Here is a 13,861-nt window from a genome sequence, read left to right on the forward strand (position 1 = left end):
TCACTGGCCTTAAACGTGCAGGCTATCTTAACATTATCAGCAAACAGAAAAGGGGAGCCATGGGTGATCGAGTCGGTGACGTTAATAACGTATATTAAAAACAGTAGGGGGCCAAGCACACTACCCTAAATAACTCCACTGGTAATGGGGATGGCTGAGGAGCAGAGATCCCTGATTTTGTTGGCTTGGGTTCTACCGGTGAGGTAAGAGGCGAACCATCACAGTAGGGGGCCACCGATCCCCGCGGTTCGTAATTTGTTGAGGAGTGCATCGTGGGGAACTTGGTCGAATGCCTTGCGAATATCAACGTAGATAAGGATAATACACAGTCCGATGTCGTAGGCGGACGAAATATGATTGAAGAAATCAACCTGGCATGTATTAGCTGACCGCCGTGCCATAAACTCATACTGCCGATTGCTAAGGGTTTTGGTGGCGAGCAGGTAGTCCATGACAGGAACTTTGATGAGGCGCTCTAGGGTACGAAGGAGTAGGCAGGTATGGTGGATGCCACGATAGCTGGCTAGAGCAGTTCGTGGACCTGCCTTATAGTGTGGGACAATCGTAGGTGCTTCCACTGACTAGGGACTGTGCCGGTGATATGGGAGATATTGAAGAGATTAAGGATGAGGGCGGGGACGTCCGGGCCACCAGCTTTTAATATAAGTGAAGGGATGTCGTCAGTGCCTGGGAAACTGGAGTTACTAAGGCGGGCGAGAGACGAAGTTACGTCAGACAAAGTAACAGAGAGTGTGCAGAGGTTGAGGCTTGTCTCGTTAGCAGATGTGGCCACTTCATAGCCAGGTGGGGAGCAATAAGTAGATAGAGTCGATGGGGAGGGAACATAGCAGCTGGCAAAGTAGGAGTTTAGGGATTCCACAATCTCAGCAGGGTCAGAGAGAGGTTTTCCGTCCGCGGCCACACTATTTGAAACTGCAGATGAATTTGAGAAGCAACGCCGGCGAAAGAGGCGCCCAAGCATCCGAGGCTGTAGAAAATGGGCTACGGCGGTCGATTCCTCACGCTTTTCAAGGTCGAGTTTGGCCGTGGTAATATCAGTCATAAGTTTGTTGATTACAATAAGGAGGGAGAGATCATGATATTCAAGGAAGAGCCTACGATACTTCCTAAGTTTATGGCGTGTAGCGGGTAGTCATGTGGCTGGATGACAACCAGAAGCATAGGAGGCTCGTGTGGGAGCAACTAGATATACTGATGATAGTAAGTTGCTGTAAAAGATGTTAGCTGCGCTTTGTGTGTCACCAGAGAGAAAGAACTCGTCCGAGGACTTAGTAATAATAAAAATAATATTTATTCCCAACTAGTGGGTAGCATACTGCCGGGCATGATTATGGTATTACAGTGAGATTGCAAAGGCTTCAAGGATGCCTGGGGAAAGGATGAAATAGGTTAAGGGAGAAAGAGTAGCTGAAGGCGCAAGTTTCAATACAATGGTCGCTGTCAGGAAACTTCCGACCAACTGCAGCGGTGGGACACAGATAGCCGTTGACCGGGGCAATGTCCAGGGTGTGGGTACCGCGTGTTGGTTGCCTTACAAGCTGGGACCAGCCTTCGACATTAAGTTGGGTAAGCAGGGGCGAAATGCGCAAAGGGGAGTTTTGTTGAGACTAGGCAATCTCAGGAAGGTTGAGAGCCTCAACAATTAGTTTGTTCCGGTGAGGTAGATCTTGAGTGTGAGAAAGAACCGTAGATAGACGATTAATCGAGCTAATGGAGTGTGGGGGGGACATGTACAAACACCCGAGGATGAACGGTGGATTAGCCCGACAGGCAGAAAGCCAAACAGAGTCTGGAGTGTCCGCCATTAGTGGATCGTCAATGGTGGAGACTTCCATTTTAGTTCTGGCTTATATGAGGCAGCCGCCTCCATGGCGGTGGGAACGATCAGAACAGAAGATAGTGTATCCCGGAATGGAGATAAGGGCATCAGGTGTGCTAGGAGAGAGCCACGTCTCTGTGATGCAAATGAAGGTTGGACGAGCTATAGTGGAGATAGCTTGGATGTAGTGCAATTTAGGTAAGAGAGAGAGCGGGTGTTGATTAGAACGACAGAAAGATTGCTAGCGGGATCGGGGGAGGTGGGTAATGTGGCTAGCAAGAATTTGACAAGCCCAGGGAGGTCAGTATGGAATGGAGTAGAGACAGGGAAATCAAGGGTTCTCGAATCAGTAGGCGAAGTAGGACCAGGTAAGGTTACGTGAGAATAAGAGGATGGGGCGTACCGCGATGGGTACCGAGACAGCGTTTGGGTTGCAGAGCAGGTAGCGGAGCTCCATGGAAAAAGAGTAAAAGGCCATGCCGAAAGATACCAGGGAGAAAACTGTTAATGGGAGAAGCAAGGTAAAGAGGTCAACAGTTTTGGTAGACGATAACACTAATCGTTGTGAGCTTGTCGATAGAAAGAAGTCATTCCAGTATCGGGAGGCCAGCAGGGATGAAAAATCCAGCAAAACATAGGGATTAAAGACGGGAAAGAGAGGGAGGGACTCAAAGGGATAGTTTGGATATAGCTGACCGCGTTGCACAAAAAGACGCGGTGATCGCTACCAGGAAACCATGGACCAACTGCGGCCGTAACCGGACGACGCTCCTCTGAAAATATTAGGTCTAAGGCCCGTTGGACGCGAGTAGTGCTGTTTTCAATCTGAGACCAACCCCTACATTAAGTTGGGCAAGCGGTTGTTGCCTGCCGCGTTCAAGTTGCAATTTCAAGTTGCAATAGGCATGTTCGCTACAAATTGGGAGATAAACCTATTATAATTATTATGCCGGTGGGCGTCTAACCCTTTTTTGTAAAACACACCCGGACATTCCTTCACATACGACACAGCTCACGGGAGGTTTTTTTTATAAGCCTTCACTACGTAGTCAGCACACAAACTAGCGGGTGATCCCTGCTTGACTGATTCCTCTCTGCTCTCTGCTTTCAGTGTGCTGCCCAGAGGAGATCAGCCATAGATTACGGTTCACTCGAAGAATCTACTAAGCTTGGAGAGATAAGAAACCCCATGGGTCTCCCGTAGTTGCTTAAGGGTTTGTAGGAAGTCATAAGGTTCGACGGCACCAACCACTTTGAAACAAACAGCAAAAAAGGCAACGGACGCTCTCCATTATCTTAGGGAGTTATGCCACCCAGATTTGCGTCCTCTGGACGAAAGTGGACCGCATTCGCATTGAATTCTCCAATCTTCGCAACTAAACATAAGCATTTTACATTAGACGGGAGAGGCGGTGATTTTTGATGAAATTTAACTTTTTCTGATTCAGAAGGAAAACATTTGGTACACAACTGGATATAATAAATACAGAATGACTTGCGCACCTACCAGTGCCAGTTACTATGGGGGCGAAAAGTCGGATGTATACCAAGTTGGATGTGAACCAAGCAAAATAACTAATGCCTGCAAATCTTGGACTGCCAGCATCAGCACACCAGCCGAGGAGGCTGCCGAATCGCCCAAAGTTTGTAGCTGGTACTGTATGAGGAATAAACTTGTCCCGCGTTCTGGCATTCGATAAGACGGCCGTTGAGCTTATCGCTGGACTTGGCAAGCAAAATTCCAAGCTGGGCGAACAGCACACCTGCCACCTGACCAACGGATACTGGGTGTACCCGAGGTGCTCATAATGAATTGCACCCAACTGTCGTACCCGCATCATGCACCTGGATTTTGGTGACACAGCAAAAGCCTATTCGTGCTAAATGTCTGCATCATGCTTCCAGGGATACAGGCAAGCATGTGTGCTGTCCGCGATTTGACAACCGAAAAACCGAAAGGAGGGTGGCCTGTGCTTAAAAGCATAGAATGGCCAGTAGATATGGAGATTTCGGCAAGGTGCTTTACGGCGTGGCACAAGAGCTTATATATTACGTGAGGTTGAGGAAATATAAATTCCGCCAAGGGCCCGTCCCTCTCTGGAAACGGGCAGAGACAATTTCATGCGCATCTTTGAATAGCATTAGGGCTGGATAGACAGGAGTACCGTATGCAACGACCGTTTCGAATTCTTGAGCAACGAGCACCAAGGTTAGCAACCAAACCGGTAAAACTCCGAAAAAATGGCTACGCAAATGTGCTGTGCTATAAAAATGAAAACAGTTACACGGAATGCAAAATTACAAACCTCAACGGTTTTCGACAAACGGTGAGGTACTCTAAAAAGCAATCAAAGCCGATATGGATCAACAGTCAACGCGTGACCAAAACCGCGTCTCAGACTCATGAATTAAAACAATATATAGCTGCCCAAGGTTTTGGTACAAAAATAGTATAATCAAAGCGGTGAAACGATTTGCGCGGTAAGGAAAACGGAAAATATGGATGTCTTGCAAAACTGAAATAGAGTTCAATTCCACCAGTTGGGGCGGTTCATTTGAATTGTTAACCTGGAAGGCAGTCATTCAAGATTGGACGTAATTTTAAACATATATGACGTTGCAACACCGTAGGTTTGATCCCTTTGGTTGGTACTAAACGGTTTGTTTGTCAATCTTTGAATCTCCGTAAAATCCCCGGTTGAATTACCTCGTCAAGAATTTTTCAGCATCGGGTCAGCGAGTTCACTCAACTCAGTTGCTTGTCTCACCTGTGATGCTTTTTTATGCCTCACTGTGTTCCCAGACGCCATGTTACGCTTGCAAAGCCAGCGCCTTTAGGATTGTTTCTGCGCTGTTCCGCACAAAAGCCTGGAGATCTAGTCCCTCGTTATTCCACCGAAATGTACCAGACAAACGCAACGAACATCTTAGTTCCGTCGTCATGATCCGATGAAAGCGACACGTCGCCACATAGTTGCCGGACCGGCAAACTCCGAGTTTAATTCACACCGAATACTAGTCCCGCTTAGCACGGTGTCTACCTAAGCAAGGGCTTCTCTTTCGCTATATCGCAGCTGCTTTTGCAAACCAATGTGAAACCGTAAAAATAGTGCACTAACCATGGTCCTCAGTCTCTCACCCAGTTATGGACCCTCGAGCTCGCTACCCACAATTTGCAACGTGGAACAGTTTTAAACTACCTATGTAAACGGAATACCCGGAGTAACATAACCTGAACAACAGCGCAGGTGATGTTCGTTGTTGCGAAAGATTCTTGTTTCCATGTCCACACAGACCATTCGTAACTGATTGAGCTATCGCAACGACAGCGAGGAATATTGCACGTTAGTTAATTCGTGTGACGAAATCGGTGGAAATCAGGCACTTTTGTGTGAAGATCCGCTGCTACCGGTCGTTGCTTGTTCGCATCCAAGCTTGATTTTATAAACAGGACCAAAATGTACGCAACCGTTTTCTTGCGCCCGTTAAAATGTGCATGTGTACCCACTTTTTTTACTTATATGGTCATCAGACGTGGGGTAGTTTCGCCGATTGACAAGCTGATGATTTTCTGATGTGCGAATCATGATGACGTGAATATTCTAAACGACTTTTTCCATCTTGCGGCCGTTTTGGAGAATTAGGCCAGACGTGTTCAAGTGACGGCAAAAGCAACGATAGAATAATGGGTGGAGAAACGATTGAAATATAGCGAAAAGCGGACGTAAACATCAAGCAAACTAAACGTTATTGACAGTCATGGTTAGAATCTATCCGCCTTTGGCTTCAATAGTACTGTTAACTGCAACCAATGTAACCAAGTATCCAACCTCCTGTGCAGTTCAGCACCAATGAATGGTGCATAAATCAGACTTATGTTTTTTGTGCCAACTAACTCACTCCAAAGAGATGAGGCAAAACACTAGTGCAAATATTTTATACTTACTTGTCTATACGCCCACACCGAAGAAGTCCATAAGATTATATTCCGTTGTTGAACTTGATTTCGGGTTGATTTATTTTCTTATGTACCTGCGCATATTTCTACCGTGTTTCTGGTCAACCACTGTTCCATCTCAGCAAACTAATGGCCCAAACTCTGAGAAACTCTCAATGGAAAGTAATTTGGTTCAGTTTTTTATCTCTCGTCCCCGAGGGGGCGTCAGAGGATTAAAAACTGGACATTTGTGCCGCATGCATGCGTGCGTTTGGCAGTCATGATACAGTCGGTGATACATATCCGACGAGCTCTCAAAACTAACAAATTGAATCATATGAGATTAGTATGCTGAATACATTCTTATCAACAATCGTTCACTCTGTTTGTGATAATGAGAGCAAAAAAGCCACGTCGTAGTCGCTTCTTGTTACCTTATTCAAAACATGAGGCGAGCAAATCTTTTTACAACGCCGTCCGTGGCGAAACGGCAGCTGACCAAAAGAAAATCGAGCACTCGGAACGCGTTTCTAAAATACATAACGTCATTGAATAGGTTGGCACAGTTTATGGCCAGTTTTATGCGCTCCAAATACCAGGAGTGACTTTCACCTGGTGGCCTGATTTCGTTTTGAATTTATTAGTTGGAAACTGTTCTGGGAGTCGCTTAGATTACAACTAAGCGTTGCCACAAAGAACTGACTAAGAGCTTTGAGCAGCACGTCTTGCCAGAAAGCGGCCTTCGAGTTGGTCCGATGCCCTTCAGTGGATGATGCATCACAGACAACCAATTTTTCTGAGTGGCCTGCTTCGATGCAGTTATCCCCTGGATGCTAAATATGGGCTCTTCGTTATTTTTGCCGTAAGTGCAAGAATGGTGGACCTCCGGCTTTGAATGCCCCTGTGAAACATCTGTCTCTACCAGCCAAACGCTTACTATGCCGTGGAGATGATAGACGAGGAGTACCAAATGGGAGCTATTCACAGGAAGAGGTGGCAGTGTAGGTTTCAGTGACCGCAAATATGTCCAACGATGAAGGTATGCTGTGGTATCTTTAAACATGCACCTCAGCCCTAATAACATACATACCACATGGCCAACGACAACCTGCAGAGAGCCTAAATACATTTCGTCCTGCTGTTTGTCTAGATTAGTGCCTCGCAGAATTAAAAGGATAGCCGCATAAGTCAAGGAAACTTTCTACCCCCACCTGACTTTTGATGCATGCAACTGGTAAAAGGAATGACGTCGTGATGGATGAAATTTGCTAATTCCAGCGGCGGTTCCAACAGCAAGTAGGACTAGCAGCCATAGCCCTGCCATAATAAAAGGTTCCGGCGCGCTGAGTTGGCTCGTGCAGAAGTATGAAAGGCGAACATTCTACCATTGAGACGGAGTAGAACCACCGGATGCATTCATCATGGGGTGTTCTGGAGCATCCTACGTTACTTCTATGCACGAAGGTTGACAACCACAGAGCACGCGATATGGAAACAACTGAAGGGCAACAAAGCACGGATGACAGACTCTCGTTTCAAGTTCAAACCTCCATTGGGACGATTGTCTCCGATGAATGTATTCGGCCTTTGTGCTATTTCCGCCTTTAGTCTCTCAAGTTTGAACATATAACATATAATATATACCAAGGGAGGGTGAAACTTTATTCACAGATGTAACACTTAACCGTTTTTTACCTACAATGAACGACTGTGTGATTATTGGCACCACACCCATCGTTGCCAGAAAAATCAAATCAGAGCGCTAGCGCTCGACCGACGCATAATCCGTTTCGACAAAGCGAGGGGAAAGGGGCGATAGATCCTGAGCGATCACTCAGTGAAAATGCTAACCAGGTCTGGTTACCCAAAAAAGCTACTTTAAAAGAGTGTTTGGCAACGAAACGAAAAGAATAGCGTTGGTTGAATTAACAATCACTAAGAACTATTCTGTTTGAAATAGTTCGTCGTCGGCCCAGCTAAGCGAATAAACAATTATCCAATTATGGTTGTCCAGAGGCCTTCAGCTTAACAGTTCTCACCTATGGATTCCGAAGATAGTCTGAAATTTTGTGATACCAGTTCTAGGATATGAGACCGGCGAATGACCGCCGTAGGCGCGGGCGAAATCAGAAGAGAGAGTCGAAGCACATGACCACGCTTTGTAGCGCGTGAAATTATCTAAGTGCGCGTTTTTGTATTCAAACAAAAAACATTTATGCAACTGGAAAAATAAGTGATGTTATAATGGAGGCAAAAGAAAGATACACTGCAAAGATGGGGCGCATCAGTCACTCTTAGCTGCCATCGTTTACGATCAGAGTGAGATCATTTGCTGCAAAGTGTCGCATTCGGTTGCGTAGGTGTTCAGACCGAAGACCATCCTATTATACACGCATATTTTTGCGGAAAAGTACGATAGAATAATTTCTTAGCATATGTAAGATCTCGGGATCCCTAAATGGAGCTCAAAAGTTTGGACTTGTACTCCGAACCCAACTGTTCGATTGCTTTAGTCCCTCAGGGACACGTCATAGCTCTCGAAACTTCAGTTCTATTGTGCGAATACTGCGCGCCCCAAGAAGGGGCGTTCAAGCGAGTGGGCTTAGATTAAGCCAAACTACTAGATAACAACTTTTCTACTGGTTCGATGATTTCTTTAAAGTTGAGTTCGCCGCGATCGGCCCCCTTGTGGGCAGGATGTTTCATTGTGTTTAAACGTATCGCAATACGCAAATTAGGCGGTGGTTACACAGGCGGTAGTTGAAGTTCTGTTTGTGATGGCCGCGCTCGTAGGGGTGAGTCTCTCGTCTTTTGTATTGCATTTTACTTGCATTAATGTGATTCAGTGTGGAACACTCCATAAGTTCGATTAAATAAAAATGTAATGGGTTACTATAACAAGTCTACAGCCGGCCGCTCGTGCGATTGCCAATGCTGCACATTTAGATATTGTAAGTATTCCGCACGTTTTCTGTGAACTCACAAGTATGCAGTGCATGTAAACCAAATTAAGGTTATATTTGTTGATAAAACCCTACGAAGCATTCCGTGAACTCCTCATAGGCCACAAAAATGAAAAATCTAAAAGTTGTGGTAATTGTGATATTCGACGGTTGGTTGAAGCCCACGTATTGTTGCTTACTTGAGAATCGGTTACCTATAAACAATGAATTCAGTGGAGAAAGACTGGCTGATTTATATAACCAAAGCTAACAATGGCAACGTAGTTATTGTTATGATGGCCACGCCAAATGAGAACTCTCGTGATTCGTCAAACGAATAAAGCCTTATATTAGAAAGAAGAAGAAAAGAGCGAGAGAAGAAGGTACCTAGGGCTAGATAAAAGATCATCAAAATATCCATGCCTTCAACACTCAGTTAGACAATCTGGGTAAGATATGACAGCAAGAATGTCGTTCACATCGGCTAGCCACCATTTTGTTTGGTACGTTTAGCCAAGCACAGTGAGCTTCAGGTGCAAACAATACCAACGACATCCACACTTTTTTGTAACGTCACTCATTTCTTTCTGACATTTCAAATTCTAGCCACCGCTTGGCTTTCGCCGCTCTAAATTAAGTACAGAAAACGGCCTAGCCACATTAGCTCGCGGTACTGGGCGTATTAGTTGATTGGAGTGCCGTCTACTTCATTAAAAATAACCCCATTTCAGAATCGCTGGTTCCAGCCGATTTCTGCAGTAATCCTAAATGATTAAACGCCTGAGGATATTTCAGAACCTATGCCAGACATGGCCTGGTCTGGTAACTGTTCAACAACCGCCCGCCCTGCAATCCGGTGTACACACTCTATGAAATTTTATAATATATCTTCTTGATGTCACGAGTAAACGTCTTTGAGATTTGTGCGTTAGTCTCGTCTGTCAAACCACCATCAGAGCTAATGCGACTTCCGAGATATGTCTAGTGTTTCACAATTTAGAATGTCAATTATCGATTTCTTATAGGCATGTTCAAATTTCGAACGTCCCGCAGCATGGCTTTGAGCTTTGTAAGGCAAAGCACACGCATACATAGAATGATCTTGGTCGATTTTTCTAGTGGTCTTCCTGCTTCCTGCACTTTTAAAAAATAAAAATGTTTTCTGCGCATTCCATGTCGATAAGATCATCTGCCAGTGAGATCTGAACTACAGGATTTTAGTGGCTTTCCAATTTTCGCCTCATTATAACAGTAATAGCAAACAGACCATATCAAAACAATACTGAGGGAGTGGTCGCCACTGTCCTAAGCTACCACTTGTAGAAAAGCTTTTTGGAGAGCACCTCATATACTCTCGTGCACCTACAGGTATGTAACTGAAAACAGCGCATGATAGTTATGAAAGTCTTTGGCATGCCCTGCTGCTCAAGCATGTCGAAAGGAACTAGCCGAGTCGAACGTGCTCTTGAAGTTAAGGAACACCAAGATGGTAGAGCCCCTATAAAAATTTTGCTTCAATATTTGACTGAGTATGAAACTGTGGCTGACACAGATTCTGTCCTCTCGCAGTCCTGCTCGCTGTTCTCGAGTCCTGTTATTACGAGCCTTCGTAAGCGGATGCAGTAAATGCAACTAAAAACCCTGATTATAGCGGGGTCAAGATGATTTCTCAGTGATTGTCGGGAATGGTCTTCTGATTGGGCATGTGTTTTTCAACTTCCTTTCTTGAGGATCTTTGCTCATCTTGTGCTTCTTTGTGACTTGAAAATAAAGAGCTTTTGGCCATCAGTTGTCTATATATCTTGCCAGCTGCATGAGCCACAAGTGCATTGTAGCAGATAAAGTTGATGCGCACAGTGAAACGCCTCGAGGAATGTTTGCAAATCTACAGCATGTATGACGTCAGAAACGAATTGCACTGAAGTTGAAGGGCTGTGTCTCCAAGATGATCTTCATCAGCATTGTTAGCTGTAATAACCGCGCACTTGTCGTACAGCGATTGCAGCTGCCACAATTTTGTTCACCGACGATTTGTGGAGTTAGGGTAGGTAACTGCGAATTGGAGGCGGGAGCTGATAAATTAGTGCGTAAATACAGCACTGTCAGTAGACTGCTAAGCGGGTGAATCGGGAAGTGGGCTATGCATTGAAAGCAGTAGCTTGGATGCATGAGCGCCATTGAGGGCGCCACCGGGCCATGTCTGGCAATGTCCCAATACCGTCTCGGAGTCCCCATCCAGGCAATGATCAGCACAGCTGAGTTTGCTGATAATGGATTTTATACTTCGTTGTCAGGTTGTGGTTTGACCAACTCTAGTAATCGTAAGATGAGTTTTGTTCTACGGTCGTGAAACTTTGTCTGAAGAATTTAACTGCCTCCAAACTTTCAATCTCAACGCTTTCGCAGAATCGCAGGAGTCAGGCGGCTGCACTGTACGTGCAGGAATGTTTTACATAAGGAGGTATTCCAAAACAAAGCAGTCATTGCACCGGCATGCTCGGGTAGTTGGGGCATCTCATACTTATGTGAAACTACCGTCTACAAAGGGGCGTCACCTTTACTTTGAACCCTTGCCGGCGGAAGGTTCGAGAGGGACACGTAATGTGGTATCTTTGTAAAATGAAAAGAAATACTATCAGTTTGGTTGAATTAAAGTTTTTTACCTTCATGAACGGGGTGCACGTGAAATTTCGAGTGAAAAGGAACCTAACGGATCAAAATATTGCTTACATTGTCGCCCTTACATTGGCCCTCTCTTTTACACGAAGTTTGTTTGACTTTCCATGCTGAACTGTTTTTGGCTGAAGACTGCCAATGCCGTTGGTCTATCCACATTCGCAACATCTTGCGCCGATGTAGTGCTCAAATTGATTTCTCGCCTTACTGTTTCAAACGGCGGACACCTTTTACTTGATTGCTTTGCATGAAAATGGGGCCTGTTCCATTCATTCCTGATTTTCCTTGAGACCATTGATTAAAGCGTTCTTCATGATTGTATGATAATCAGAAGTCTAGTGCTGATGCCGATATCTGCCTGGCGGTTTATCTGGCGAAACTAACCTGTGGACTGACACAACAAATTCATTGCCTCCGTTTAACACTTGTCAAGCGGTCACGGGATGGGGTCGGTAGAAGCAAGGTGGAGTGAGGTTAGAGGTCCAGACCCCCGGGTGAGTAAAAAATTGACCAGCTGGTCATACACGGGTTACTATACTTTGGAAGTCAAACCAGGAGACAAAAAGTTGAGGAGAAAAACCAACAAATGATGGTCAGATAAACACGTCGCGACAAACGATAAGACCGAGATGGTGCTTCTTGAGTAGCCACCTAGTCATTCGACGACAGATACCGCCTTAGACATGATGGCGACACAGAAGGCATTGCAGTCGTGGATAGAAAAATAGCATTAGGGACTGTGCATGATGAAGCTCTGTGAGGTGACATGTGATGAACCTTGAATAAATTCATGCGAATATGCTAGAAGCCACCACATTCAGTACGACGGTGGGCAAAGCTTCGACCCTGAAGGACGTTGACTACTGCACCTCTTGTGTTGCATATACAACCAGAACAGGCCAGGAGGCCATGAACAGACTGGTCCTTTTTCTGTTTTGCGAAGGTAATGGTCTCATACGTTAGCCCACATTTTAGGGTCTAATCTCGAGAAGGAGACTTGGCGTTTAAGTGTCGTGGAGTTGGAGTCCTTATCAGAGATCTTACTAGCTGTGGGTTATAACATGAACCATTAAGCTAAAAAGTAAACACAAATCGTTCAGCTGTAACACCCTTTCGGTGCCTAGCTGCTATGCCACTGGAAGGAAGCACGAGGGCTAGGATAGAGCCAGGTTGCCCGAGCCTAGATAGGAGAAGCCATCCCACCATTATGACTACTACTGAATTCAAGGTGTGGCTAGAGACATTCGTTCAGCTGCAGCACCCTTTCGGTGCCTAGCCACCATGCCACCCAAAGGTTGCACGAGGGCTGGGATACTGCCAGGTTGCCCAAGGCTAGGCAGGGGAAGTCGGGAGGGTCGGTTCGAACCACGGACCTTCCGGTCAGTAAATTCGCTCTTTAACCACTGATCCATCTCGCCCTCTAGAAGTTAAAAACTGATATTCTACTCTAGTAATGATTTATATAAAAGTCCTTGTGGTTAAGTGAAATGACTTTCAAGCAAGCAGTCGAATCTGGTGGCTGTCACAGAAGCGTAGCGAAAGTATATATCATTGAATTTTTTGAAAGTGACGAAGTGAGTTATCAGATGTTATTGACTCCCCCTGTATGAGTTTTGTTGCAGGATGATTAGGTATTCGGCGTAGATTTGCGCTAGGCACCTGTTCTGGTCCTTTCTTTGTCACCACATAGCTTTATGTAAATAAGCCCACATGATTATACAGCACAACTGATCTTTTCTAGTATCACTGTTATTGACGGTACGGAATTGTGAACTAGTGCCCATCACAATCAAGTGGTACTGAAAAGTGTAGCAGTTTATGTGTTAATGGAATATCTTCAGGCTAAACTATGCAGGTTTATTTTACCATCTTTAACGGATCCATGTATTCAGTACTTACGCTTGCCACGGTATGCGGTCACTGCTCTGGTTTTTCGAGTCTCTTGGGGTCGTCATGTTTACTGCCATCAAAGTCAGTGGTATTGGTGTTGATGTTGAAGCTTTGCTGCCACACTAAACAACGAAACCTGTTCTGCAGGCTACAACTTAGAGTGGGTCAGGTCTGGTGCTTGCATAGTTTATAACTACCCGTAAACTCTGACCATCAAACACGAGCTCATAACAGGAAACCATTGTCATACTCCGCAACTTCCCCAGTCAAATGCATGAAGAAACATGAGGATCTCTTCCTGAAAAGCTGTATTCAAATTGCTGCTGATGAGAGGTTTGTCGATCTGGAGCACGCAGATGACATTGCCCTCATCTTTGAAGATCAAAGCGGGGCACAGGCCCTGTTAAGTAAACTGACCACCAACATACCATCTTTCGGCATGCACCTTGCGCCTTCAGAGTGCAAAGTCATGCTTCAGGACATACAGTCTCCGAACGTGCCCCTTGCAATTCGAGGAGAATTACTGGAGATTGTGGAAAAGTTTACACTCCTCGGTAGTTGTATTGGCTCAACCGG

At 45.3% G+C, this 13,861-nt stretch overlaps 1 protein-coding gene across 1 annotated transcript in view; it reads left to right on the forward strand.

The window, feature by feature from the left end:
• Positions 1 to 3,330: 3,330 nt before the first annotated feature.
• Positions 3,331 to 13,861, forward strand: part of T265_01101 (hypothetical protein) — a gene marked incomplete at both ends in the record, with an annotated part of 68,509 nt that continues 57,978 nt past the window's right edge. Inside the window, one exon of the mRNA XM_009165044.1 lies at positions 3,331 to 3,483. Within this exon, the coding sequence (XP_009163308.1) occupies positions 3,331 to 3,483 (153 nt within the window). The remainder of the gene's footprint in view (positions 3,484 to 13,861) is intronic.

This window comes from Opisthorchis viverrini (genome assembly GCF_000715545.1).
Source record: "Opisthorchis viverrini unplaced genomic scaffold opera_v5_11, whole genome shotgun sequence".
NCBI classification, from domain to species: Eukaryota; Metazoa; Platyhelminthes; class Trematoda; order Opisthorchiida; family Opisthorchiidae; genus Opisthorchis; species Opisthorchis viverrini.